Source organism: Melanotaenia boesemani, chromosome 2 (assembly GCF_017639745.1).
Source record: "Melanotaenia boesemani isolate fMelBoe1 chromosome 2, fMelBoe1.pri, whole genome shotgun sequence".
Classification (NCBI taxonomy): Eukaryota; Metazoa; Chordata; class Actinopteri; order Atheriniformes; family Melanotaeniidae; genus Melanotaenia; species Melanotaenia boesemani.
The window spans coordinates 29,994,318-30,020,637 of NC_055683.1; the positions used below are offsets into that span (position 1 = coordinate 29,994,318).

Consider the following 26,320-nt stretch of genomic DNA (forward strand, 5'->3'; position numbering starts at 1 on the left):
AAACCTCATAAGAAGGGCCCTTATAACTGAGCCAAATAAATAATAAAATAAAATGAATAAAATTACAAACCAACATGTAAATCGATATCTGAAAAGGTGGATTTATTGAGTCATGTTAACATTAATGTCTACATTTTCTTACAAATTGATAAAGCTATAGTAGGAAATGTCAAATGATGTACCCTTCTGAAGTGTAAGAAATTCACCATTTAAATGTATTACTGATTGCGTTTGAAATTTACAAACAAAAAGGTAAACAGTTTTATAAAGGTGAGAACTACCTTTGAAAACTGGTCTTTGGAATATTTTATTTCTTAAATTCTCCTCATGACACACATTTCAATATTTGCATTCTGTAGTACAAAAAGAGCGAAAAAAATAAAACAGTAAATCTGATACATACAGTGATAAAACAGGAATTGTCATTCTTTATCTTCCAAACTAAACATTCCTGTTTTTGAGAACAAAGGGGCAGACAGAAAATGTTCCTTTACAACGGACAAACTCAACTTTACATTTACCATAATAAACTTGATCAAATAAAGCATGTTAAGATGAAACTATTTACTATGTAGGACTGATCCACTTCTGTGTTTGAGCAAAACCTTTTTATAACAGATTTAATTTAGAAGAGAGTAATGGTTTCAAATAAAGGAAAAAAAAAAGAAAACAACTCAGGGCGTATCCAGATTATGTGTATTACACCAAGCTTTTAGCTTCTTTTTCTTCTTTTTTTCTGACTTACTACCAGACTTTACAACTCTTGATGATCTCTTTAAGTTGTTTTACTGTATCTATGGAAGAGTCCTTCAGAGCCAATCCCAGTAAGATCGGTCTGTTTCCAGCTTCTTGTGATATGAACATAGCCAGGTTTTTGGCGCAGACATGTGTCAGTGGCTGAAAATAGAAACAAGCATGTAGTATCACACACAAAATGCAACATCATAATAAATCAGTAAATAATCCTGTTTTAAAAGCTGAGCATGAGAGCAGTGGTCACTATAACAAAGCTTTTATATTTACAGCAAATATCTGAAACACATCAAGTTTTCATGTCCTGAAAAAAATCATTTTCAGTCAAGTTATGTGCCATTTGCCATTATATATCCGGTGAATAACTCAAATCTGCTTCTCCAGCCATACAGCTTCAATAGCTTTTCTCCCTCATTTCACACACACGCAGTCAAAAACTGATTAATTTGTTTTTATGTTCTTCTAAAGGAAGCAGCCTTTGTACATCTTTCTGTTAAACTTGGTTCTATTTTAATTATTAATGTGATTGTAAAATATAATCTAACTTCTGTGTAATGTAGACAGCTAAAAAATTACAACTGGCTATGTGATGAGCAACCTCTTTACTTCTCTCAGCAGTCCTTTAAAAGAAAGTCTTAAAAAAAAGTTTAACCAACTTCATGAACAAACTTTGTATAAATTTACTTTTCTACTGATGACACAACCTCTGCAGTGTATACCTGTTAAATGACAAGCTCACGCAGTGATGAAATGAGTTTCCTTGTGTAAATTTTAAAAGACCACTGAACTTCATGCCAGCACACATCTAATTTCTCCCCATTCTGCCGAAGCCGTTCAGAAGCAATCTCATCTGCCCTTTCACCGCGTGAAATGAGTTACTCCGTGTGACAACAAGCCTGTCCGACATCCCGTAGACAAGTCTATAATCACAGTGATACAATATTCATCTGAACAATTTAATCCAGCGTACCTCATCTTTGCCCAGCAGTACTTTCGTGGAGAACGTTGGGGTGCTGATATCATTAGATCTGGAGTCAGGTGTGACCGAAATCAATGTCCCGATTTTGCCATACTGAGTAAGAACTACAAATATGTAATTACTGAACTCTGTGCAGACGACTTCTGTTGAAATTCCATTCACTTCTTTCTGTGCTTGTTTCGATTTGATAATAGGCTCAGACATCTTGTTAATCCTGGAGAGAGAAAACAAACAGACAAACAAACAACATGGAGAACATTAGATTTAGATTATTTACAGGCACATATAAGTCACTACTCTGACTTATTTGATTGATTTCTTCATTGATTGAAGAAATGGTGATCTATGAAGATTTTTTTTTCTTTCTGTGGTGCAGGTTTACAATGTCTTTAAAATTTGACAAAAGGTTAATCAATGTACAGATCTGATCAGTCTTCAAAATGGTTAAATAGAAAACGGTCTATCATATTACACACACAAATCAGTTTGTTTTTATTAAAAAAATAATTGCGTGTGTAAATAGTGGTATATTTATATCTACAAAGTCATCAAGGATTTCAATTCTAATTTATTAGGTGCTGATTTGTTACAATCATCTCTCAAAACAAAGCTAAATCTGTTCCAGACTCAAATATGACGATTTGCTTCCTCATGTGTCAGCTAACACATCTACGTCGATATCTTTGCGTTTTTAACCCTTGGTAGGACAAAACAACACAAAAGGAGGCATAGTCAATTGAAATATTTTTACAAATAAATCACATTTTCTTTGGCTTATGACTCCAAACAAAACCGAGGTGAGAAAGATAAGCTCTGTTACACTGATGCTATAGCACGGAGGCTAACATTAGCTTCACAGTTACTGTGAGCTCCGGCTGTAAAGGCTACGGTTTATACAATAATTAATATTATATCTACGTCTGTGTCAGACTTTCTCACCCTCTATATTTGTCTGTCCGCAAGTTGAATCTTAATATGCCTGTAATCGCTTTACTTTTAGCAACTTCAGCACAGCTCTGTCATCCTCACGCCTCCCAGAAAGACAAACTGAAACCACAACGTGCCTCGCTGTGCTGAGGGACGCACTCTGCGTGATGACGACACTCCCGACTGAGACGACAGTTCTCAAGCATCAGTTATTTCCAAAGCAAGACTAGGATGCAAAGTGGGATCTCACGTCTATCCATTTGTTTAAACAACTCTTCTTCAGCAAATGCATCAGAACGTCCTAATAATCCTATAAAATGACTGTCTTGTTAATTTAAGTCATTACCTTTAGCACTGAGAATAGTACTTCCCTGCAGTTAGTGTAAATATGTAGTAGCTATTTTTTTTTATCATCTTTTTCTTGCTTTTGACGTTTCAAGTGGACTGATGCATAAAAAACACTAGCTTTTCTAATAAATAAATTCAAGGTTCCACCACAATTTAATGTTATTATACCTAATCTGTAATGTAATTTACAAATGGCTGTGGAAAAAATTAAGTTGATTAAACATAGCCTTTATAAAGCACTGCATTTGTGAAAACAAATTAGTTTGTGTTTAAATTAAGCTGCTTCTCTAGCCTGATACTTTTCCATAAATATTGGGAAACAGATGTTCCAAAGCAAGCAACCATACAAGCAGGATGTGTTTTAATTAATCGTCAGTGAAGCTTTAAAGCAGCATATAAAGTCCTCCTTTTTAATTTTATGTTCTTAATTTGATGAGAGTTTCCATAAATTTTTATTAATAAAATATATTCTTTTCAGTTCAGGCAGAACAAATCCTTGGTTTACAGAGGGTCAGAATACATTAGCTGTCAGTGAGACAGACGTTTCATCTCATGTCTCACAATGATATGAGGTGAAATCAAATCAATATGTGGAGGAGGACAGCAGAACGATCTGCATGACTTCGTTTGTCTGAGGAGATTTTTTTTCTATGACTGACAGAAATAGATATAGATAAAGTTACAAACAGCTTGTTAATTCAACTTCTAAATGCACATGGGGGTTAAATCAATGCTGGGTGCTGCCTTGATATATGAATTGTATTCCAATTCTATGTATAGCACCTGCAAAGATGCAAGACTTAGTTGGCTCTTTACACTTATGCAGTCAGTATACTGCTTTTACTGCTACTGGGGAGATGGGTAGTTGAGGAATTTTCACTGTTAGCAAAAGTGCTTGCATTACATTTTTATTTATTTATTTATTTATTTTTTTTATTTTTTTCACGTGAATGTGAGGCACTACTGAAGTCTGTGGATGCTGCATCTGGCTGACTCAAAAGGAGCCATTCCTGTGAACATGACACATTTACAATGTCAAATAGAACCGGCTCAGCGGAATTGTTATTCTCTCTGAGTAGGCAGCAGCAAGTATGAAATTGGTTGGACCAAACCCTCTACACCCTGACTGCTCATGAGCGTCCTTGAATGATCATTCTGTGCTAAACAAAAGTACAATGTAAATATCAATAAGCAGCATTTCTGCATTATCTGCTGGGCCTGAGATATTGCATGCTAAAAATCATCTACTTCATTTTCACAGAGTAAATCAAAGGCTCATAGTTTTAGAGTTGCAACAAATGTCTCTGAATGTAGACTTAGGATGGCAAAACACATGTTCTTTAAAATTTAAAATATTATTTTTTGTTTAAATAATGAATATAATTTGATTAATATTAAACTTGAGGTAGAAAATAAAAAAGATCTATGCATTTATTATTTATTTATGGCAGGCACAAAAACGTTGTGCCTGTCCCATGACATACTGTACAAGTCATCATTTAACAATATCAATTTAATTCAAAGTTAAATTCAAAGCCTTTATTATCACTACACATAGTAGTGTAATGAGATTGCTAGGCACTCCGAATACATAAAAACACATAGAGACAAAGATGTCAATGTTTTTTCTTTCATTGACTGAGTGGTGACAGTTAAGCTCTTTGAATCTTCAGCACAACTGCTTTGACATGAAAACATAGATATGGGCTGTCATTTTTTCTCTTCTGAGAAAGATCTTCTGAACTGTGTTATTTTTTTCCTAGTCATTGATTTTGGCTTTACATTTTCAAATGTTAGCTTCTGCTCAGGGAACTAAAACCAGCGACTGACAGCAGGTTTCTGACAGCTCATGTAGAGATTTTTCTCATGCTAAAAAAATACCAGACTTTGAAAAGTGTTCTGGTGTCAGATCACTTAGTCCATGTTATGTCTCATTGTGAATTACTTAGGTTTTGCTTTGCATAATTAATTGCTGTACACTCACACTAATGGCTGCAATGGCTGATGCAGCGTTTTATGGTCCTTTTTGTATCCAGGGAAAATGCAGATCAGTTTAATTCATTATGATGTGATTCCTGTGTGGATTGCACTAGTTATTATTATTATTTTTTTAATCCATTGATTTAGATGTTTTTATTCCTTTTTCTTTATTTTTCTATTTTGTACTCCATCCCTTTATCTCTTAAAGAAGATATATAATCTTTGCATTTTTAAAAGCTGACATTTTTTTTAGGTCTTATTGAAATATGTGTGGCATTTGTTCAAAATATTACCTGATTCCTCTCTTCTCTACCCCTTTCAACATGGAGAGTCCTCCATGTCAGGATTCAAAGCATAGGGTTCTTCTTTGTCATTGCTTTTTGATGCACGGGGAACATTTATACATTTGCATATCATTGATAATACCTTTGTAGCAAAAAAATAAAAAATTAAATAGCAACAAGCAAGAACCTGCTCTGCACATAGAGTAACTGCAAACACCTACAAATGTGAATATTTATAACCAGAATATTAGATGTAGTACTATAAACTCATCCTCCTAACATCTGACTAAATTGAAATAGATTTGAATAAATAAAAAAAATAAAAAAGTAATTTCACTTATCAGTAAATTGTATTTTTAATATCTAATTTGCTGCATTACTTTGATGTTCTTTTTAACCTTTACAGGATGTGTGTGCCTCCTTCTGTTGCTACAATGACCCAATTTTCTACGCCTTCTCAGATGAAAATATCTAGGTTTTCTATGTGTTAAAATTACTGCTTGTTGTCAGGGGTATAGCTCAGTGGTAGAGCACTTGACTGCAGAACAAGAGGTCCCCAATTCAATTCTGGGTGTTCCCCTTTCTGACAATTTGCTTTCACTTGGTGACAGTTTCTCTTTATCACTCCTGCATGTTAAAGAAGCCCAAAGATCCGGATTTTGGTGTACACTGACCTGTCACTTTATTAGGCACACCTTGCTTGTATCACATCACCAAATCTTCCATTTCACCACATCCCTGAGGTGCTCTATTTGATTGAGATCTGGTGACTGTGGGGCCATTGGAGTACACTGAACTCACTGTCATGTTCAAAAAAGCAGTCTGAGATGATTTGAGCTTTGTGACATGGTGCATTATCTTGCTGCCAGTTGGAAGTAGCCATCTTGATGAAGAGTACACTGTGGTCATACAGGCATCGGTAGCAATACTCAGGTAGGATGTGGCGTTCAAACAATGCTTATTTAGTACTGAGGGGTCCATAGTGTGCCAAGAAAATATCCTCAACACCATTACATCACATTACCATCCTGAACCTTTGATATGAGGCATAATGGAGCCATGCTTTCATGTTGTTTACACCAAATTTTGACCCTACTATCTGAATGTCACAGCTTAAATAGAGTCTGATCAGACCAGGCAGCATTTCCAATCATGTGTTGCCCAGTTTTGGTGAGGCTGTGTGAACTAGCCTCAGTTTCCTGTTCCTAGCTGACAGGAGTAGCACCCAGTGTGGTCAATGGCTGCTGTACACCATCTGCCTCTAAGTTTGACATGTTGTGTATTCAGAGATTATATTCTGTATTCCTTGGTTTGATGAGTAGTTATGTGAGTTACTACTGCCTTTCTATTATGCCCAACCAGTCTGCCCAATCTTATCTAACTTCTTACATCAACAAGGCGTTCTGGTCCAGGCAACTGCTGCTCACTGGACATTTTCTCTGCTTGGACCATTCTCTGTAAACCCTAGAGATGGTTGTGTGTGAAAATCCCAGTAGACCAACAATTTTTGAAATTCTCAGACCAACCTGTCAGGCACCAATAACCATGCCACATGCAAAGTCCCTTAAATTCCCTTTTCTTCCTCATTCTGATGCTCAGTCTAAACATTTAAAAGTTGTCTTGATCATGTCTACATGCCTAAACGCACGTGTGTCTGTCATGTGATTGCTGATAAGCTATTTTATGTTAACAAGAAATTGAACAAGTGTAACCAATAAAGCGGCAGGTGAGTGCATTTTGGATGTTAAAGGAAACTGGTGCAGTGTTTTGAAAAACACAGTTTTAAGGTGTTTGTTTTCTCTGTCTTCCTGGTGTTTCTGAAGTTTGACTGTGGCACTTGCTTAAGGGTCTTCTGTTCTCTAAACACATCCATGCATGCATCCTGGTCAGAAGCATTTTCTGTGTTTGGCTGTTTCATGCACAGATCCTGTGTGTCAAGATGTCCTCCCACATTAAAACATTCTATTTGCCAAACGAAGTAGCTGCTGGCCACCCCTGTCCAGCATATCATCTTCACATTTAAATTAGCTGCTTCTGTTTCCCTTAACAAAACTCAGTACACAGTGAATACATATCAAACCCTTTCTTCAGACCTTGTGTTTTTATCTTTATACTGTGTTTAGAAATACATAATGTCAGTAAAAGATGTTTCCTCACACTTACCTAAAAAGGTCAGAGCACAAAAAACACTTCATACCTCACTTACACTGTAATAATAATAATAATAATAATAATAATGACCCCTTGTTTTGGAGGGGGGGTGGCTGTTAGTAAGAATGATCTCATGTACTTTCTGTGTTGCAGCAGACCTAAAGAAGGCTTTCACTAAACAGACTCATTGAGAGGCTTGTTTCATCACTGTGTTGTGCAGAAAGCAAAGAAATACGTTATGTTTAACAACTTGTGCAAAACTATTTATTAGGCAATCAGCTCCAGTGGTTTCAATGTCTCTGGCTCTGATGCTGAAGCCACTATAGATGGCTTCATAGCAGATTTTTCTTTATTTCTTTCTATTTAATCCCAGTATTTCTATCTTTATGAGGACACATATGCAGTGCATTTCTTGGCACCTCAATCATGACCAAACTACATACCTACCCTAACCTTAAAGTCTACTTTAAAGGGAAGTGAAGATCAGAATCTCCCCGAAATCATCATTACTCCCAAGTATTGTAATTTAAACTGATTCTCATAATGATAGCCATACAACACACACACAGATATTACCCTGGTGGCCACTAGAGTGCTGTGCTGCATTACTGATAGAACTTTATCATGAGATTCTAGGTTTGAGCTTATTCTTCTTGAGATTAAACACTGGGGATTGTTTCCATTAACTGTTTTAAAATATAACCGAAAGGGGGAAATATTAGTTATGTTCAAGGAGGGTCATGCACAGACAGCAATTTATCTTTTATATATCTGCAGGCCATGCTATTATTATAGGTTTGTCTCTGATGTTTCTTTATGATGTTATTTAATAAGACCACTATGTGAAAGCAGTTTGAAAGTGTAGGTTTTAGAAAGAAAAATAACTTTATATTGGGAGAATAGGAATTGTTTATTATTAACTAAGATTTGCTTCACCAACCATGGTTTTTGGACACTTACAAATCCGTAAGCCTCACTTTCTCACAAAAAAAAAAAAAAAAAAAAAATTCCTCAGGCACAATCCCATGCTTGACCAGTCTGCCATCCACTTTTCATTTATTTTCAACTTCTCAGTAATGGAGGGCAATACAACAACCAGCTGTTCAGCAATGCAAGACATGTCATTTTTAAGACAAAACAACACTGCAAAACCATTATCCTATACCAAAACACAAAAAGGCTGCTTTGTTTTTGTCTCACACACCCCTGTCAGAGAAGATCATTCTTGTTTGTGACTGACAGATGAGAAATCCAAATATTTTGGAGTGGAAAACAGAAATCAGAGAGGCATTAAGACATCTTCCTCTCTGTCTCTTCTTAAATGACTCACAAAATCATACAAGAGCAGGGATGCAGCTTACATTTTCAAAACATCTTATTTCATGACTTGATTTGGAGTCATTGCAATGTTGATCTCCATCAATAACACACATGGTCTCAGAGGGCAATTTTTATAGAAATAGAATAGAAATAGACCAAAATCCTAACTTTTCTTTCACTTGTTAATTAGAGAAAGATAATTTGTCCAAATGCCAAATTTGGACAGCTCTACTCATTTTGTTTGAATTAGTACATCAGCGTTTTACTGGTACTGTATGATGTATTCACAGAGAACATAGAAAGCAGCATGAGGGAGAAGGAAAATGAGAACCTTGAAAAAATGTTAAGGGCTGAAAGAGGATGTAGGAAAGATGTGTGAAGTGAAAGCAGGAGAGGTAATTGGAGCATTTGGGATTGTGACCCTTGTGACTGTGACTTTGGAAAACTCTGAGATTTATGAAAACACATTACAAAATAAATTACATTTTTGCTTGTTAGATTAACCTGTTGACAGCTAATTAAAAGGTTGTATTTGACTAAATAACAATAAAAAAAATAATAGTATTGTTTTTCACATTTTTATTAAACTCTGAATCATATATTGTAAAAAATTACCAGACAATATAGTAATATACAAAAATGATTTATATGCAACAATTACCTAGCCATAGCCACTACCTCAGTATATTAAGGTTAAACAAAACTCAATTTGCCATCTTGAGATAAATCTGCTACTAGCATCAATTATTAACAAGCCACAGACTGAATAATGAAGAATGAGTTGAACAAAACACAAATTTTGTTTTAATGTTAAATTTTCCTTTTCTGTTCATGAATTTTGTAAAGAACGACATAGCCTACTACTGCCAACAATCATCTGTTGAAATATAACAAACAAACATAAAAACAATAAACAAATTAAAAAAAAGAGGCATGTGTAGGAATAAATTAAATCAAACTGTAAATTCATCAATGCAAAAAAAAAAAAAAAAGCAGTTAATAATTGATAGAGATGATTTAATTAAATAACCACATTGAAAAGAAGGCAGGATAAATCCTTGGAGTAGAGGTGGGTAGAATGTGCTCTATTAATATTTCAATCATGTTAAAAGTGAAACTTCATTCTTTGGTTGAAAGCCACAAGGTGTTACATAACTGCCAACCCCTCAGCACCTTCAGATTCCTCAGTATTCGAGTCACTGAACCACTTTGCTTACCCTTGTCTGCAGATCGCTCTTACAAACATGCTCGTCTCTTCCGCATCATCATTTTGTCTAGTTACAGAGCAGAAAGACCCTAAACCTCACTTTTGAAGATTATTTAATTAATTAACTGTAAAAAAAAAAGCTCTGCTTTTGACACAAAACAAATTGCTCTAATCTCCAGGGTACTTAACATATTAAGCTCTTCAGATTTTCTTTGTTCTCACGCATTATGCCTCAGTATTAGGTCTTTAATCTTATGTTTGTGATAATTAATCATTATTAATGACCTTCATAAGGTCGTAGTTTATCTACACATGCATATTTTGTGGGTGCTAGCTGAGAATTAGACTTAGCTAATTAAGAAAATATAATGGTCAAAAGAAAATGGAATTAATATCATCGAAGTCAGAATATATTGATGGGTTTCTGCCAGGCTGTATAAATAGTGAAGAATGGTGTTTGATGAGTTCATTAATGGTAATCAGTTTCTTCTGGCTCTTGACACATGTATAAAATGAAACATAAGTAGTGAGTCCTTTAGTGTTGTTTAAATTTTCACTCAAGTGTATCACTGATTGATTGAAATAACTGTGTTAATTTGTGCCACTGATTATCTGCCCAGTTTGTGATGCAGCACCTCATTAGATCAGAATGGCCAGAAGGCAGTCTCACTGAGAAATTGAATATTCCAAACAATTAATGTGAAGCATGATGTGCAACAATATAACATACAAATAAATCCACGCTGATGTGTGTGAAACCCAAAACAGCAGTGCACCCCAGTCAAAAACAGCTGAAGGGACAAAATGCACTTTGCTATTTCTGAAGGACAATAGATAGATTGCAGATTTAAGAGTATAAAAAAGTATTTCCTGTATATGCTTTACAAATGGTAATGGATAAGAGTTATTTTTTCCTTGATGCTTCAGGACCTGCACTTAAATAGTCATTAGTTTTCTACAGTGTTGCTGTGTCGTCCCGTGGAGAAATCACCCCACACCTTCAAACCACTGATGCCAGGAAACTCAAGGCCTTCAAGAGAAACTGGGAATGTAAACAATGGAGTCCATCTTCCATATCATTGGATTAGTTTAAAGTACAAGCTCTGCCTGTGTGAAAAGAATTCTTTAAAAGTTCCTTTCAGGAAAGGTCCATGAATCAAAAAATAGATATTAACAAACTTTTTGTTCTAAGGATTACATTTTCTTTCCTCTCATAAAACATTAGAGTCTAGCTCTCCCACTAACAACATGCTCTATTTAATCCGGACTGACTCACTTAGAATACACACCTAGAATATCTAATAAATCCAGATGAATTGATGAACGAAAAGTTGATGAAATGAGCGACACTAAAGGTAAAATCATCAACGGACCAGTGCTTTAATTTAATGGTTTATTTGAATGGGACAGTGTATATTAATAAACAATGCAAAGTGATAATGTCCATATTTATTCCCATACAGGAAACATAACATCAACTGTAGTGCCGTACAGAATGGATCTGTCCAAGGAATACAGACATATCATCATCAGTAACAGGCAAAATTGCAACCATTAACAGAACCAGGAACATGGTAGAGCAGAAAATTACGTTATGAATTCCACTTTACAGTATTCATCAGGTACCGGTAGCCCAGCCTAAATAATTATGACTTTTATGTTTTATGTAAAACAGGACATGATACTGTGTAATAGTAGATGTTTTTCTTCAGAAACCAGTGTTGTAAAACCTAGAACATACACTCCCCCTGCTCTCTGAAATATTTATCAAGGATTAATCATGCATTTATTTTATGTGTTAAAAACTATTTAGACATTTTAAATGAATCTGTAGCTTAAAATGTGGTATAGACAAATATTACCATGATAAAAAAAACATGGTCCATGTCAAAACCGACCCGGATCTTATTATGAAAGGACACAAAATGAACAGTATGTAAGGGTTAAGCCAAGATGATGGAACAGAACAAGAACACCAGCTCATGCTGGCCTCCCTTCTCTGTTACAGTCAGAACCAGGCTGTAAAAATGAAGAAAAAAAAATCACTTTACATTTTAAAAACAGTATAAATTTGTTTGCAGGATAGCAGTGTAGTGGCTGCTGCTAGTGAAAATAATGACCTCTTTAGCCCAGAGGGCTAGATTATTAGACAGAAATTTGCTTTCTATCATGCAGTTGCTGTAGGGTCTGATTTAAGTCAAACATCTGATTCTAAACATGTTCACACATACTGAAATAAAACTAAATGAGTGTAATCGAAGCAGAAACAAAATATACTGATGATAACAGGGAAAATACTGTTTTCATACAGGACAAAAATCCAATCCTCTTGAGTTTGATTTAAACCTGGCAAATTTGGACCTTGTTCCAGTTTTATATTTCCTCATATTTGCAGAAGCTCATCAAATGGACGCTGTTTCTCCAAACATTCATATGGAGGTTGTTTGCAGCAAACCTTCTTTATGGGAACACATCTTTGTTTTTGCTGTTGCTGGAGGTGATTTTGACATCTCACAGTATGCTGTCGCTTTATTATTTTTTTCTTTTTTTTTTACATTTGTATATCAAACAGTGGTTTCTTTTCTTTTTTCTTTCATCAGAATATGTGCTATATGTACATTTGTACACATCTTTATAATCTAGAAGTGTTACCATCCATAGCTGTGAATTGTGGAGCAGAAATATTTCTCTGGGTGGTTAGTTATATGTGTGACAGTTCTCACATTACATAACAGGAATCATCACCCATAAAAGTAAAATACTTACCCTCCTAACCATGTGCTGTATCTTAATTCTGAGCATAACCATTTGGACACGAAAAGGAGGTAAAATGTAAGTTAAGGACAGGTCTCATCCTTTTAAAAAAATGTTGCTAAAGCTTCACTTCAAGTCGTGGGGCGGCATGGCTCAGTGGGTAGAGTGGTTGTCCCGAAAAGTGAGGGTTGCTGATTCACTCCTGGCCTGGAGCGCTCATGTCGCTGAGCAAGACACCAAACCCCAACTGGTTAGTTTCTGCCATCAGTGTGTGAATGTATGTGTGAATGGGTGAATGTGATGTACACTAGCATTCAAAAGTTTGGGGTCACTTAGCAATGGGATTCAATAGGGAAGTGACCCCAAACTTTTGAACAGTAGTGTATATTGTAAAGCACTTTGGATATAATTGCAGGTATAGTAAAGCACTGTATAAATACAGACCATTTAAAATATGAAAATATACATTTCTTTTTGTTTTATTAAAATGGAATATTGTCAGATGTATGAATACATTTAACCCCATACACTGAATCAAGATAAAGACTGTCTGAAGAAGTGAGCCAGGAAAACACATTGTGCTGTGGACCTATGCAGCTACTACAGGTTTTGTCATGGGACAAGGCTGTCCTTAGGTTTGTGTCAAACAAAATGCAGTCTACGATTTATTTTTCTTAATTTGGTTGTGTTTTGCTCCTATCAGGCTAAATTTCTAAGCATTTACCCAAATATCCAAATGCTAAATTGTTTTATTGTAAATATTATTTTGTAGCCTAAACAGTTAATAATGCTATAACACTCTAATTTGTGTAACTTAAAACAGCTGATGAAACTAAAGTAAATCGCTATAAAGCAGCAGGGGGCGATGACTGTGATAATATATATATACATATACACACACACACACACACACACACACACACATGTATATATTTATATACACTGACATGAACATGTTGAGGCATTTTCAAATACCTGAAGTGATAGCGAAAGGGGAGATTTAAAATGTAGAGGAGTATAAATCTGACACTAGAAAGGATAATTCACTGCAATTAAACACCAGACAAAAAACCAAAAAGCATAATCAACCAGGTTAATGACTTATATTATAAAAGATGGAGTTGCTCTCATATCCAAGAAGTAGTTAATGTTGAATATAAACTATACATCATATGCATATTTTACAGAGCTGAAACTTGTCATTGATGCATTACAGTAAAGAGGTGACACCTCTGATATGATTGAGTGATCCCTCTTGTGACTTGGATGAGCTCAACCTAAAAACAGTTGATGAATAAAACAACAGTCATGGATTCGATCAAAGTGAGCGTTTTAAATTTTCCTGCCCAGATCAGCCACTGCAAAGAATGGAAATTTTCAGCAGCCGATCAGAATTGCTTCTTGGGAGGAATCCTGTCACAGGGTGCTGTGTTGTCTGTCACCTGTCCTTGTGTGCCGTTGCAGAAGAACCATGGGTGGTTTGTCAGCAGACAAAGAAACCTTTTAATCACATATGTGGTCTCAAAAGAGAGCCAAAGAAGCAGATTCACAACAAATGGCTACAAAAGATCCTCATCTAATATTCTTAAAGGTGAAAACCCTAGTAGACAGATTTTGGGCTGAGCCAGGAAAATTCCATTTGTAATCTATAAGCAGATGAAAATGCATTCTGTACTTCAGCAAAGCCGTTTTTTGGAATTGGCTTCTAGTCATGCTGTTGTGCTGAGTGTGGTGAGGCCTTTTTGTATGATTCATTACCATTGTGATGACAGTTCACATGCATTGTGAGCAGTGTCAGGACTTGAGTGGAAGGAAAAATTAACTGAGACGGGCTTACCTCTTCAGTATATGACATTTATGCTAATTTGAAATGAAGATGCTCATTTTAAAATACCAGCCTTTACATTTTGTTCACCACTGCTGAATTTCAGCAGCAGCATCAATCTCATATTTGGCTGGTATTCAGTTTGTTGCTTGATGAATACATGACACCAGTGGGTATTGTTGCTCATGAGATATAATGGGCACAATATTTTACAGTGACATGGCAATGGCTTTGCAGGCGAGCCATCCTAAATTCATTCATCAATCTGGGCCCCTGTGTTTGATGACTGGTTGGCATTTGGGGGGGGACTGAGTGCAGGTAAGGTGGCGCATCTGTGATTCTGCTTTTGCATTGTTTAGATCAGCAGGAGGCTCAGAGATATACATTGTGCACATATGAGAAAAGGTCAAAGAAAGATGGAGAACAGCAGCGAATTGCCTCTCCACCCCATTACTGGTTTTTACTCGTAATATGTTACCCAAGTGCCACAACATGAGGAGGGGGGGGGGGGCAATTTGAACTATAGGCTCTTACTTAAACGTTACCTAAATTAATCTTTTTTTAATATATTCAAGTTGTCAACTAATTCTTTATTTGATCCCCTCAGGGGAACAAGAACCAATGAATGGTGATAAAATTATAAATACATGTTTAATTTTTAATTGTGCTGTTAGCATACATTAGAGCATGATTGAAATAATAGTTATGGCTTTGAAATGTTGAGATGACATATTTGACTGTGAGTGGTGTTTGGAAACCTCAGGACTGTTTTCTAGATAAATAACTATGTCTTGTGTTTCTCCTTTGAAAAAAATGAAGTAAATAATGATAAAAATGCATGAACCAAGATTCACAGGGCATTGCAAAGAAACTTTCATTCATTCCTGAGGTTTGTGATTCAAATCATAAATCTGACTTATAAATGTGGAGAAAATGCAAATTTCACATAGACACATCCTAACTGAGCTTCAAATCAGGGACGTTGCTATGAGCGACAGAGCTAACCGCTGCACCACTGTGCAGCTCTGTCATGGAACATCTCCTAACTAATTAGATTCATTAGCAACAAGTCACTAACATGACTGGTCATAAAAATGAGCATTAGAAGCTAAGTAATTTGGAGGAAAAGTTGTCTCATCAGTCTGTGAAGGGCTGTGTGGCCCCAAAAGTTGGAGAATTCTTTCTGTAGTACATGGCATTATTAAAAGATTCAGAAAATCTGAGAAATTTCAGAATGCAAGGGACAGAAGCTGAGAAGGAGGAAACTGCTGGACCTATGAGATGACAGCAGCATCTCTGAGATCATTTAAGGTGGATGGAACTGAAGCAGAAAACTGTGGAATGGAAAACTCATCTCTGGAAAAGCAGATTAAAGAGGGTGGTGTGTGGTGGCGTGTGTGTGTGTGTGTGGGTGGGTGGGGGTTGGGGGCACTATTTGGTTTGAAGTTAGCACACAGAAACATTAGAACAAATGGCGTTAGTAGAATGAACAATCGTTAACTGGTCATGAATTTATGGTCATGAACTGGTCATGAACCAGCATACACATTCTTACTGGCAATTTCTTTTAAGTTAATCTCTTAATGTTGTGGTGACACCAAAGTGCACAGCCGGAAAGCCTGGGTTGGAGGACGTTCTGACTCAAACTTCCAGGGAGGCTCGAAGGTTCATCACACAGGGTGGTCAGCAGGTTTTGGTCTTAAGGTTCTGTCTGCTTATTCCGTCTTGTCTTGAGACGCTGCTGGATCAGCGGTGTCAAGAGATGGTGGATAATGAATTGTTTGCGGTGTTATGGCCAAAGAGATCTTAAGTCCAGTTTTGATTAACCAAATAGGAAAAAAAAGAAAGAAAACTTTGTGAAGTGGTGCTGAAGTGTGAAAAGCATGATTTAACCAAAAATCAATATACAAAAGAGAAAAAGCATAAACTAAACCAGTGGTTCTCAAACTGGGAGGCAACATGGGATTGGGAAAAATGTAGCAGATTGTTTTGACAACTTTGGCTCTTGGAAACATTTTGGTTCACATTCCAGACCACTTGGTGGCAGTAATGCACCAATTCATTTTTGCCAACCACCAAAAAAAAAAAAAGATTGTGGAAAAGGAGGTGGTCGCGACACACACACACCCAGTGCACAACATGAGGGGGAGAGCGGCCGGAGCCATTCTGGCTTCTCCCCCCCTCATGTTGTGCACCGGGTGTGTGTGTGTCGCGACCACCTCCTTTTCCACAATGGGTGCTTACAGTGTTTAGTTGTGTTAAGTTTACTTTATGGTTGTTTTAGGGCTGGGCTAGGTTAGCGTTTTATTGTGTTGTGACGATGGTCACTTTAGTTATGGGCCTGTTGCTTTTGTTTGGTTTTAGTTTCACCACTGAGTTGGGGTTGTGTGTTTCGTTTGCACTCGGTGTGTGTTTGGTATAGGGTTTTGTTTGTTTCTTTCTGCAGGTCCTCTAACCCCAGCTCATCTTTATGTTGTTTTACAGGTTGTCCATCACTTTCACGGGAATTGTAAATAAATGTGCTTTCATTATAATTTACCACTGTCCACGCCGTGTTCTTTGTTGCGCCCTTCCATACCCCTGAGTCGGGTCGTAACAAGTGGGGGCTCGTCCGGGAGATTTTCTTCTATGGTCATCTTGAAGGATCTCCTGGGGTTTTGCTCGGTGTGGCGAATTTAGCCATTTGTTTTTTTTTTTTCTTGTGTGCGTGATTGGGCACTGTTATTTTGAAGGGGCTTCCGGTTGGCAGCTTCCGGTGGAGCATGGTGCCGACGGGAGAGTTCTCTCCATGCTGGTGACGGGCATTCGGAGCTGCTGTGGCCATGACTCCAGTGGGAGCGTGTGTGTGTGTGTGAAGGTGTTGGTGACCTGAACTTTAGGCTGCGGCTGTATAGGGCGCTCTGGCCTAGGGGCGACCCTTCGTGAGGCAGAGGACGTACCTCTCAAAGGTTGAGAGGGTGACGCAGGTTGAGTGCCTGTAGTCCTCCCCTGAGATGCCGCCCACTGTTTCTGACACCCTGGTGGGGGTGTAGACGGTGCGGATGTGTGACGGCTGCGTGTGTTCAGGCGCTCTCCTTTATTTATGCCTTTTTAGCTGCTCCGTGGTGGTATTGTGAGCCTGTCATTCGAAGCATGGCGGGGGTGAACTCGCCGTCTGCCTCCTTTCGGTTGTGGTGGCCGGGAGGGTTCGCTCTTGTTTGGAGTGAGGGACCTTTTTGGTCAGGTCGTGTGTGTGTGAGAGAGTTTCGGAATCAGAGTGAGTGATTTTTGCAACTCTTAGTGTGGTTGGCCTGCGGTCTGTTTTCCCTCACCTTTTGGAGGAAGAGGTAAGACTGGGTGTCTTGTCTCCCCTCAGTTGTAGTGTGGTAGTGTTGTGTTTTGTGTGTCAGCTATGCGGATTGGTAGCCTTTTGTGGGAAGGACTATTCGAGAGTAAGTAGCAGGATGGGTCCTGCCGGATTGATGTCCCTAGTCGGGGACGGTAGAATAGTCCCAGAAGGTTAGGCGTATCTCCGTGTTCTCCGTGGGGAACGTTTTGGGGCACAGGCTGGATGTAGAGCAGCGCTACCACTTAGGTTCGTTTGTGTGTTTTCTTTGTTTGTGTTCTGTGACTTTATTTTTGTGCCAAAATCCTTGAGGGAGGATTTTGACACTTTAGAAGGGGTGTGTTACGGCCCCTGCTTGTCATAGACAGCTGTGGTCGTTTGTGTTGTGATTAGGGGCGGCAGAGCGCTGTCGGGAGTGGCTAAGGCCAGCGCTTTTGTCCCCACCCCTGTGTGACTGGCACCCCTCTGGACCAGTCAGGCTGCAGCCTACGGGGAAGCTCAGGCTGAAAAGGCTGCAGCCGAGGCAGCTCTGGAGGGGGAGAAGCCAGAATGGCTCCGGCCGCTCTCCCCCTCATGTTGTGCACCGGGTGTGTGTGTGTCGCGACCACCTCCTTTTCCACAATGGGTGCTTACAGTGTTTAGTTGTGTTAAGTTTACTTTGTGGTTGTTTTAGCGCTGGGCTAGGTTAGCGTTTTATTGTGTTGTGACGACGGTCACTTTAGTTTATGGGCCTGCTGCTTTTGTTTGGTTTTAGTTTCCTCACCGAGTTGCGGTTGTGTCTGTGTGTGCACTCGGTGAGTGTTTGGTATATATAATCTCATTTCTCTTCTGAATCCTCTGTCCTCAGTTTTGGAAGTTTAGGGTGGTCCACTCCCATTAGCAAGTGTGGCTGACTATTTCAACTAATGGCAACTCTGTGGGCTGGTTCAGTGCTAAACCTTCTCATTCCCTTTGTAAAAGTATCAGATTAAACATTTGTGAATACATCTGTATGTCACAAAGCTATTTAACTCTTAAATGATGCATTGTTAAAAACCATAAATTGTAACACTTTGTAGTGGACATTGATTATCTTTTCAAACACCAATAAATACAGCAAATGTTAATAAAATGTTGAACAATAAAAAAAGTAATTGTGAACAAAGTTTCCAATCACAAATGAATCAAACTTGTTAATTAAACCTTGTACCAATAGTGAGGATTGAATGGTCAGCATATCTAATAGAAAAAGAAAATCTTAATTCTCTTTCTCAAACAAAGAAAGTCTTTTTGTTTGAATGCTGAAAACCTTTAAAAGTTTATTACCCTCTGAATTGTTAAGTTGAAACTAGTCCTGGTGGAGGGATTAGACCTGTGGGTTTTAGCTTATCGTCTTAAAAAAAATGTTTTTCCTTTTCCTTTAATGTCATAATTTCTAATGTAGGCCTTTATGTGACAACACGCTACACTCCAAAAACATGAAGTCCGCACACGGAGTTCTTTCCCACACGGGATGCTGGTTTTCAACTGTCTGGAATGGCTTGATGGTGGTCCAGGCATTTCTCCCTGGATGTTCTGGCATCACCATGAAACAAATTAGCAAAACGCTTCCCACAGCAGCATAATGCTCTTCATGAAACAAAGTATGAACAGCTGCTCAACACTTAACCATTTCTGACCAGTCAGGTGACTAATCTGAGCGGAATAACCCTTCAGGATTGAGATTATTAAGAGAGCCAAGTTACAGTGGGTTGTTTCAGAGGGAAGGTGCCAAAGTGCTGCAGAGATACACCGTCAAGCTGATCCCTCTTGAGTCATGATTATCAGCAGGTCTTCAGTTTCTTCACTTAACACGGTGTTGCTAGCTTTGGAGAAATGAAGATGACAAATGAGAAGACAATACGTGTGACATGCTAGGTTTTCTTTCCATCTTGTGTACCCATTCCTTTTGATGAACCAATCAGAGTTAGCTCTCTCACTGACAAGCATGACAGTGATCCTATAAGTTGATTCGTCCAAGAAACAAAAAAGGCCAGTAAAGCCTGACAATAGTGATAGGACACACAGTGGAAAAAAACAAGAAAGGCAGACGTTCACTGATGCTCAATACATGCCCGATGGCGACTACCGGTTTGGCATATACGGTCTTTTAAATTACCTTCATGCTAACCTGCCAAATTTCTAATTTTCCTTAATCCCTCCATGGCATTAACAATATTGGAGGAACCGTTAGAAGTGAAAGCACACTGCCTATTTTCATTTATAAAGGTGTTAGCGCATCAGTGGAACAATTTATGTGTGTGTGTGTGTGGATTTGTGTGTGTTGTATGTGTGAGCGTGTGGAAGTGAGTAAGGGTGAGAAGGCAGTGGCTGATGAGGTTAGGGAGGTGCATGTGCACCTCTGAGGGTCTCTGTGGTGTTTGCTTCCATTTGCAATCTGTTTTGGGGAGACTTGCAGCTAAAGCTCAGATGTTCAAGGCTGTGTTTCTTTGAGTGTATCCAGTGTCCAGGGCTCGTCAGGCACACAGCAGAAATCTGCCACTTTAATGTGCTCACTGAGCAAGAACATTGTGTTTGACAGCGGCTGTTCTTATCTGCCCCTTGGTGGTATCCCTCTCACATTCTAATTTACTTCACACTGAAAGGCATTTTTTGTTATTAAATTATTCAAATGAAGACTGTCACAGTATATGGCATAAACTTAAAGAGGATGGGTTAAGATTCCTCTTTAGGGGATAATGTCTGCTGGTTATTTTCCAGAAAGGAGACTTTTTCTGTAAATGATAACCCTGAAACTGTGTGGGAGGAAAAAGCAATAATGTCTGTTTTATTGTTGTGTGTTTACCTCTCCACACATCAGAAACTGATGAATTCACATGATGCTTATAACACTTATTTGCATTTGTTCCAGGTATAAATTAAAGGAAAATATTTTTAAATAACTTTTTTTTTTTTTTTCAGTTAGAAAATAAAACTTTGTCTCAAACATCTCAAAGCAAGTGGCTTTTTAAAATTACAGTTGTTACAAGTATGCACTTTTTTCTACTTTGCATCTTTTCTCTTTGTATTGCAAATGCTTTTATACGCTGAGTAACAATCTAATAAACCTGCAGAGGTCAGGATTAAACTCTGAAATAATACATTATGAGTTGAGCATTACTTTAAAGCACAAAGGATGCTGTCCACTTGATCACTATGCGGACCTGACAGCTTGATATTGATTCATGTAGGTACTGACTCATTACATTTGGTTCAACAGGAACACATGCGTTGCCAGAAACCAGCAGCTGGGTTGGGCCAGCTGAGAAAATTTCAGTGCCTTTATAGAAAATGACAGACGAGACCATCACATCATTAGACAGGGCTTTTTAGACTGGTATCTATTTGGATCTGTAAAGTTCAGTGGTGTCCTCAGCCAAAAAACATAAAAGCACAACAACAAAGAAGACCTTTTGACAGGTTATTGCAGCATCTGTGACATGAAAGTACAAAAGAAAAAGAAAAAACCAACAAAACAAAACAAAAAAAATCTTTTTAACAGGTTAGACTGATGACTGTGAGACAGTTATGCTTATAATTCTGCCATTACTTTTTCCAGTAGTAATAAACAATTAACGACCAAAAACCAATATACCAGTCAAATTTTTGGACACACTTTCTCATTTCTCAAGTGTGTCCAGACGTTTGACTGGTAGCGTACATAAGTAATGAATGTGTGATATAGCTCTTTTGTAAGGATCACCTTTAATACTTGCAATAGAAATCTTTACATGAAATATGCATACCTTATTTGCCCATCTTTGCCACATCTTAAATGAACTGTAATTACCATGTAATGAAACCCTAACCCCGTAGGAGTAATTAAGCAAAAAGAAGACAACATCAAATGGAAATTAAAATGGAAATCAAATGACTCCTAATTAATGTTCTGTTTTCCTACGGAGTTAAAAGCCTCCACTGCAATAAAGCCAATGTTAAGCAGTGCTCTCACAGGATTCTTGCTAAGAATATTATATTCTAATTTTTTTTAATTACTTTTATCAAAATCTTTTAGATGCACCAAAGGCAAATGCAGCAATTTCTGTAACTCATCTTCAAAATACCTCATCCATATGACGCTGTGTAAAGAACTGTTTACTTGCCTCCTGCTGAAAGTGACTTCAGGCTCCTGAATTCCTCTGTAACTGATTAAAGATTTCTCATGATGGAAATAAACTGTAGTTGTTAATAATTATGTTTCCAACCAACACTTTAACCCTCAGAAACTGTATGTATCAAATATGATACATACGACATTATAGGGTTAATAGAGGTAGAAAAAAAATCAGACCTATGGCATTATTTACCTCAATAACGTTTCAGTCACTGTGTATAAACCTTTGATACACCCTCTGATTATTTCTGTTCACTTAGGGGTCATTTCAAAGCTAAGGGTAAGATATTACATATATGCATCAAAAGGTCTTTTAAATACAATGACCCCTTTTTCTTTTTCTTCTCTTGTTTTTCTATAGTTTGTTTTATTGACATTATTGTTTAATTTAAAAGCAACCATATACAGTATTAACATTGCATGAAAGATTACAGTTGTGAATCAGAAGGGCTGAGTTATATGTAGATAGAACAGGTAAGCAGAGGCAGACGTGTTGCTATGGTGTTGGTTTTGAAAGTACTCTTTATGTTTCAAGATATCAGACTTGCGTGGGCAAAATCTGTGGAGTTGTCATCTATCCGACATCCCTGCTCAAGTCACATTTCTCTGTTCTGCATTTGATTTCGACTATAATGCCTTGATATAAAGCTAAACAGTAAGTCCATAATAAAGCTGTGAAAATGAGTAAAAAAAATCAATGAATCTCTTTTTTGTGACTGCAAGCATCATATCACATCTAAATCTGAAAAACAGAATATTAATCATAGAGCTCTCCAAGTAAAAATAATAGGACTCGTTGTCCTTTAAGCAGTAATCACAAAAAGTAAAGGGGTTTACTAAAAAGACTTTTTACATTTTTGGACTGTTCAGCAGCTAATTTGTGTTAGTTAGGAAAAATAAATAGATAAAAAATATCAGGCAGAATTTTTGCAAGTAAAAGTATAAAATTGAGGGTTTTTTTTTATATGTACCGTATTTAATATATATTTTTATAGTAGACAGTTTAAAAAGACAGAAAAACATTACACTGAAAAAATAAAAATAGGCAAATAAAAAGATACACAATCTGTTGCAAATAGGAAGATACATTTGTTCAGGTAATGAATTCTGAAAGCATATATTTGCTGAAGAACCTATTTTACCATAGTACTCTCTGACTCTGCAATACTTTCACCTGTGAAATTAGCTACACAGTCCTCTTATTAAGCTCTTCAACACATACACACAGCACCACAGCACACAAACACTTCATCTTCCCTTGTTCTCTTAAACAGGCAGTCCAGTGACCTGAACATACTGACTTATCTGTACAAACAAAAGCATCAGATTGTGTACAACAAGGTTTTGAACAACATTTTTGCTATGAAGTGATGCAAAAGGTCTGAGAAACTGTATCAAATACAATGCATACAGCAATTAAAAGGTTAATGATAGAGCAACACTTTACAAACAATCAAACAAGTGATTTACTTTGCAGAAATCAAAACAACTGGGTTAGGATTAGAAAACAATCATTGTTAGAGCTAAAATACATTCTTTTTACAATGCTATGGTCCCCTTCATGCAGGACCAGACTGACTATTGGGCATTTTCTTGGTGGACTTTGTGGTTTTTGGGATCACTCAGTTTACTTATTGGTCTGACTGGTCAATATAACTAATATTTTGGTAGCCCCGCTCAAATAGTTTTAACTCCACCCCGTTTTGCTGTGGTCCCTGTGCCCTGTGTAATTAATTAATCAAACTGTCATCACAAAACTTTCTTTCTTGACCACCTGTCCATCTGCAGCCCTTTTTTTATGTCTCCATACTTTAAACCCTTTTTGGCTCTGTACCAGTGGAAGCAGATACCTGTCAGAACCAACCAAAGGAAATGTGGGCGCAGAGAAACTGTGCGGTTAAAAAAAATGAATAAACAAGTAAATAAATACACACTGGCAAATTTCCAAAAATGATGTGGATGATGATGATTATGGAAGATGTGGTATGCTGCACTGCTTTCACACCACTGAGGTTCTGTTCTGAGTAAAAAGACCCATTAAATCCATTAAATCTGAGCCATACGAGACAGTGGTGACCTCGCTAGCTGTTTACAAAGTTATGATGAAGTAATTATTACACCCCAGTAAAACAGCTGTTTTATTGCCACGTTAATTTGTCTACTTATGAAATTAGTTGATGACTTCAAGTGTTTCCACTAAGAGAACAGCTGGTTAACTGGTTGTGATGACTGGTTACAAAAGATCTTAAATTTGGTTCTTTTATGTCTTCTTGAGCTAAATCGTGAAAGTATTTTATTTCTTTATTAGCCTATTTGTTATGGGTTGTAGTTTCTGTGTAGGTCTTTATAGACAATATACAGAAATAAAACACTATTGTTTTAGCCTACATACATTAATAGTAATGCAGCTGTTTGCCTCTTTACCAGAGAATCCAATAATTCTGGACCTACCTGTATCATTATGATAAAAAAAAGAAAAAAAATCTTCATTCAATCTCTAGTTGAATTTGGTTGAGATAACATTTCCAGAAAAGAAGCAGACACAGTGTACACTTTAACTTGAAATAGTTTTGATCCATTATTTCTCATGCCTATTCTTTGTGCTTTTTCTCCCTCAAACACAAAGTAGGATGGATGCTGCTGTGATATTCACCACTGTGCTAGTATAAATTAAAGTATAATTCTTTTTGGACACTTTTTGGAAGTATTTAACATGTCTTATATCACTGATTCCTGCTAACTCACTATGGTTTAGACTGTTTTAAGACATTGCAGGCCTACACTTTTAAGGCCTTCATGGAGACCATTTGATGTATACCTTGGTTAAATATACAAAACACATTATCACAAAACTTTGTCACTTACTGCTGAGATTTACAGAAAAACTTTGACAAACTTTGACAAAAGCAAAAAAAAAAAAAGCAAAAAAAAAAAGAGGAATGCCTCTCATAACATGAACATTACTTTCATGATTTTTACAGTTCACAGCTCTCCAGGTGCAATTTAACCCTGCATAAACAAACACTGCATTGATTTATATTTTGGAGGATGTTTTCTTATGTAGACACTGTGACATAGTAGTTTTTGTTATCATCTGCCTCTGTGCTTAAAGTTCCCATGCAGTCGACAACAAACAAAACTGCATAAAAACCTAGCTGTGTAAACCAGTGTGACCCTGTCATGTTATTTCAAGCTTGGAAGCATCCTAATAAACTCTTAAGCACTCACAATGATTAGCTATTGCATAACCTGAAATGCTGCCAGGGTTAAAAACCAGTTTAAATGTAGTTTGGGCATCACTGGGCTCAGGCTGTATTCCAAAAGGACAATTTAAGAGAATTACTGGAGCCACATCAAGTTGTCAAGATACCATTCTGCCAATGGACATCAGAAAAACATTGTGTTGCAGCAAAGAATACATCCCTCATGTGGCCTTTAATAGTTAGCTAAAGGCAAATCTATATTAACTTCAGACTGGTTAAATGCCTGTTATGTACATAAGATTACTCTTGAGTAAACCACTGTATGCTGCTTATTGCTGTGTGATTTTGTTGCATTTATGAAAAGTGATTTTTTTTTTACCCTGTGTGGGCTGATGCAGAGAAATCCATCATTACATAATAGTGGTGGTCTTTTGATTTTATTTCAGTAGATTCACAAAGAGTACAATTACCTGTGTTTAGAAGAAGTTAGAAGAATGTGTTGAAGCCATATTTTGTGTGCATTATCTGTGAGAGTTGGTGGGAAAGCTAAAACATCTGGCAATAAAAGCACTAAGTGACCTGCGAGCTTAATGGTGAATATTTTTATTCATTTTGTTTTTTCAATGTTATTTAAAAGAAATCCTTAAAAGCAGACAGTTAATTGCATTACCACTTTAAGAGCCAAACTAAACATCTGAATATCTCAAAGAACTTTTCAAGGTTCATTTAGTTACAGTGTGTGCTTTTAGGCTAAAGTCATTTAAATATTGACAATTTTCTGGCCTGTACGTCTCAAACCAAGTGCTTAACTGAGTGCTGACAAAATCTGATTTAATAAAACAGTCAACTAATCTTTGCATAGTTACAGGAAGTATTTTGTCTTATTTTAGGCATATTTTCTCTTTAATTAAGATCCTCTGTGTTTGCAGTTCTAATCCTAATCCCTAAAGAAAAAACAATAATTAAAAAAACAGGTCCCTAGAATATATATGCTAAATGTTTTACACTTAAAGGGAATAAATCAGATCAGCTACAAAATCAATACAGTGGATTTTAATATGCAACACTGTCTGGAGCTTTACTTTAAACTTTGACAGATTCTGTTAATGACTTCATCTATGCCAAACATCAC

General features: G+C 37.0%; 1 protein-coding gene across 2 annotated transcripts; it reads right to left on the reverse strand.

Moving 5' to 3' along the window:
* Positions 1 to 291: 291 nt before the first annotated feature.
* On the reverse strand, positions 292 to 2,827 carry psmg3 (proteasome (prosome, macropain) assembly chaperone 3). Of its 2 annotated transcripts, none has more exons than XM_041995922.1 (3): positions 2,727 to 2,827; positions 1,724 to 1,946; positions 292 to 897 (listed from the first exon to the last, which is right to left on the reverse strand). In XM_041995922.1, the coding sequence occupies exons 2-3, from the start codon at positions 1,934 to 1,936 to the stop codon at positions 745 to 747; spliced, it is 366 nt and encodes a 121-aa protein (XP_041851856.1). In that variant the 5' UTR covers positions 1,937 to 1,946; positions 2,727 to 2,827; the 3' UTR covers positions 292 to 744. The 2 variants fall into 2 exon arrangements, with proteins under 2 accessions (XP_041851856.1, XP_041851853.1); XM_041995919.1 differs by having other exon boundaries at positions 2,672 to 2,809.
* Between the last annotated feature and the right edge of the window lie 23,493 nt (positions 2,828 to 26,320).

Excerpts from the sequence above, each read along its gene's own strand:
- psmg3 (XM_041995922.1), bottom strand. The coding sequence starts at position 1,936 with ATGTCTGAGCCTATTATCAAATCGAAACAAGCACAGAAAGAAGTGAAT. Across the intron at positions 898-1,723 it reads TACTGCTGGGCAAAGATGAG|CCACTGACACATGTCTGCGC; the intron begins GTACGCTGGATT and ends TTCTATTTTCAG.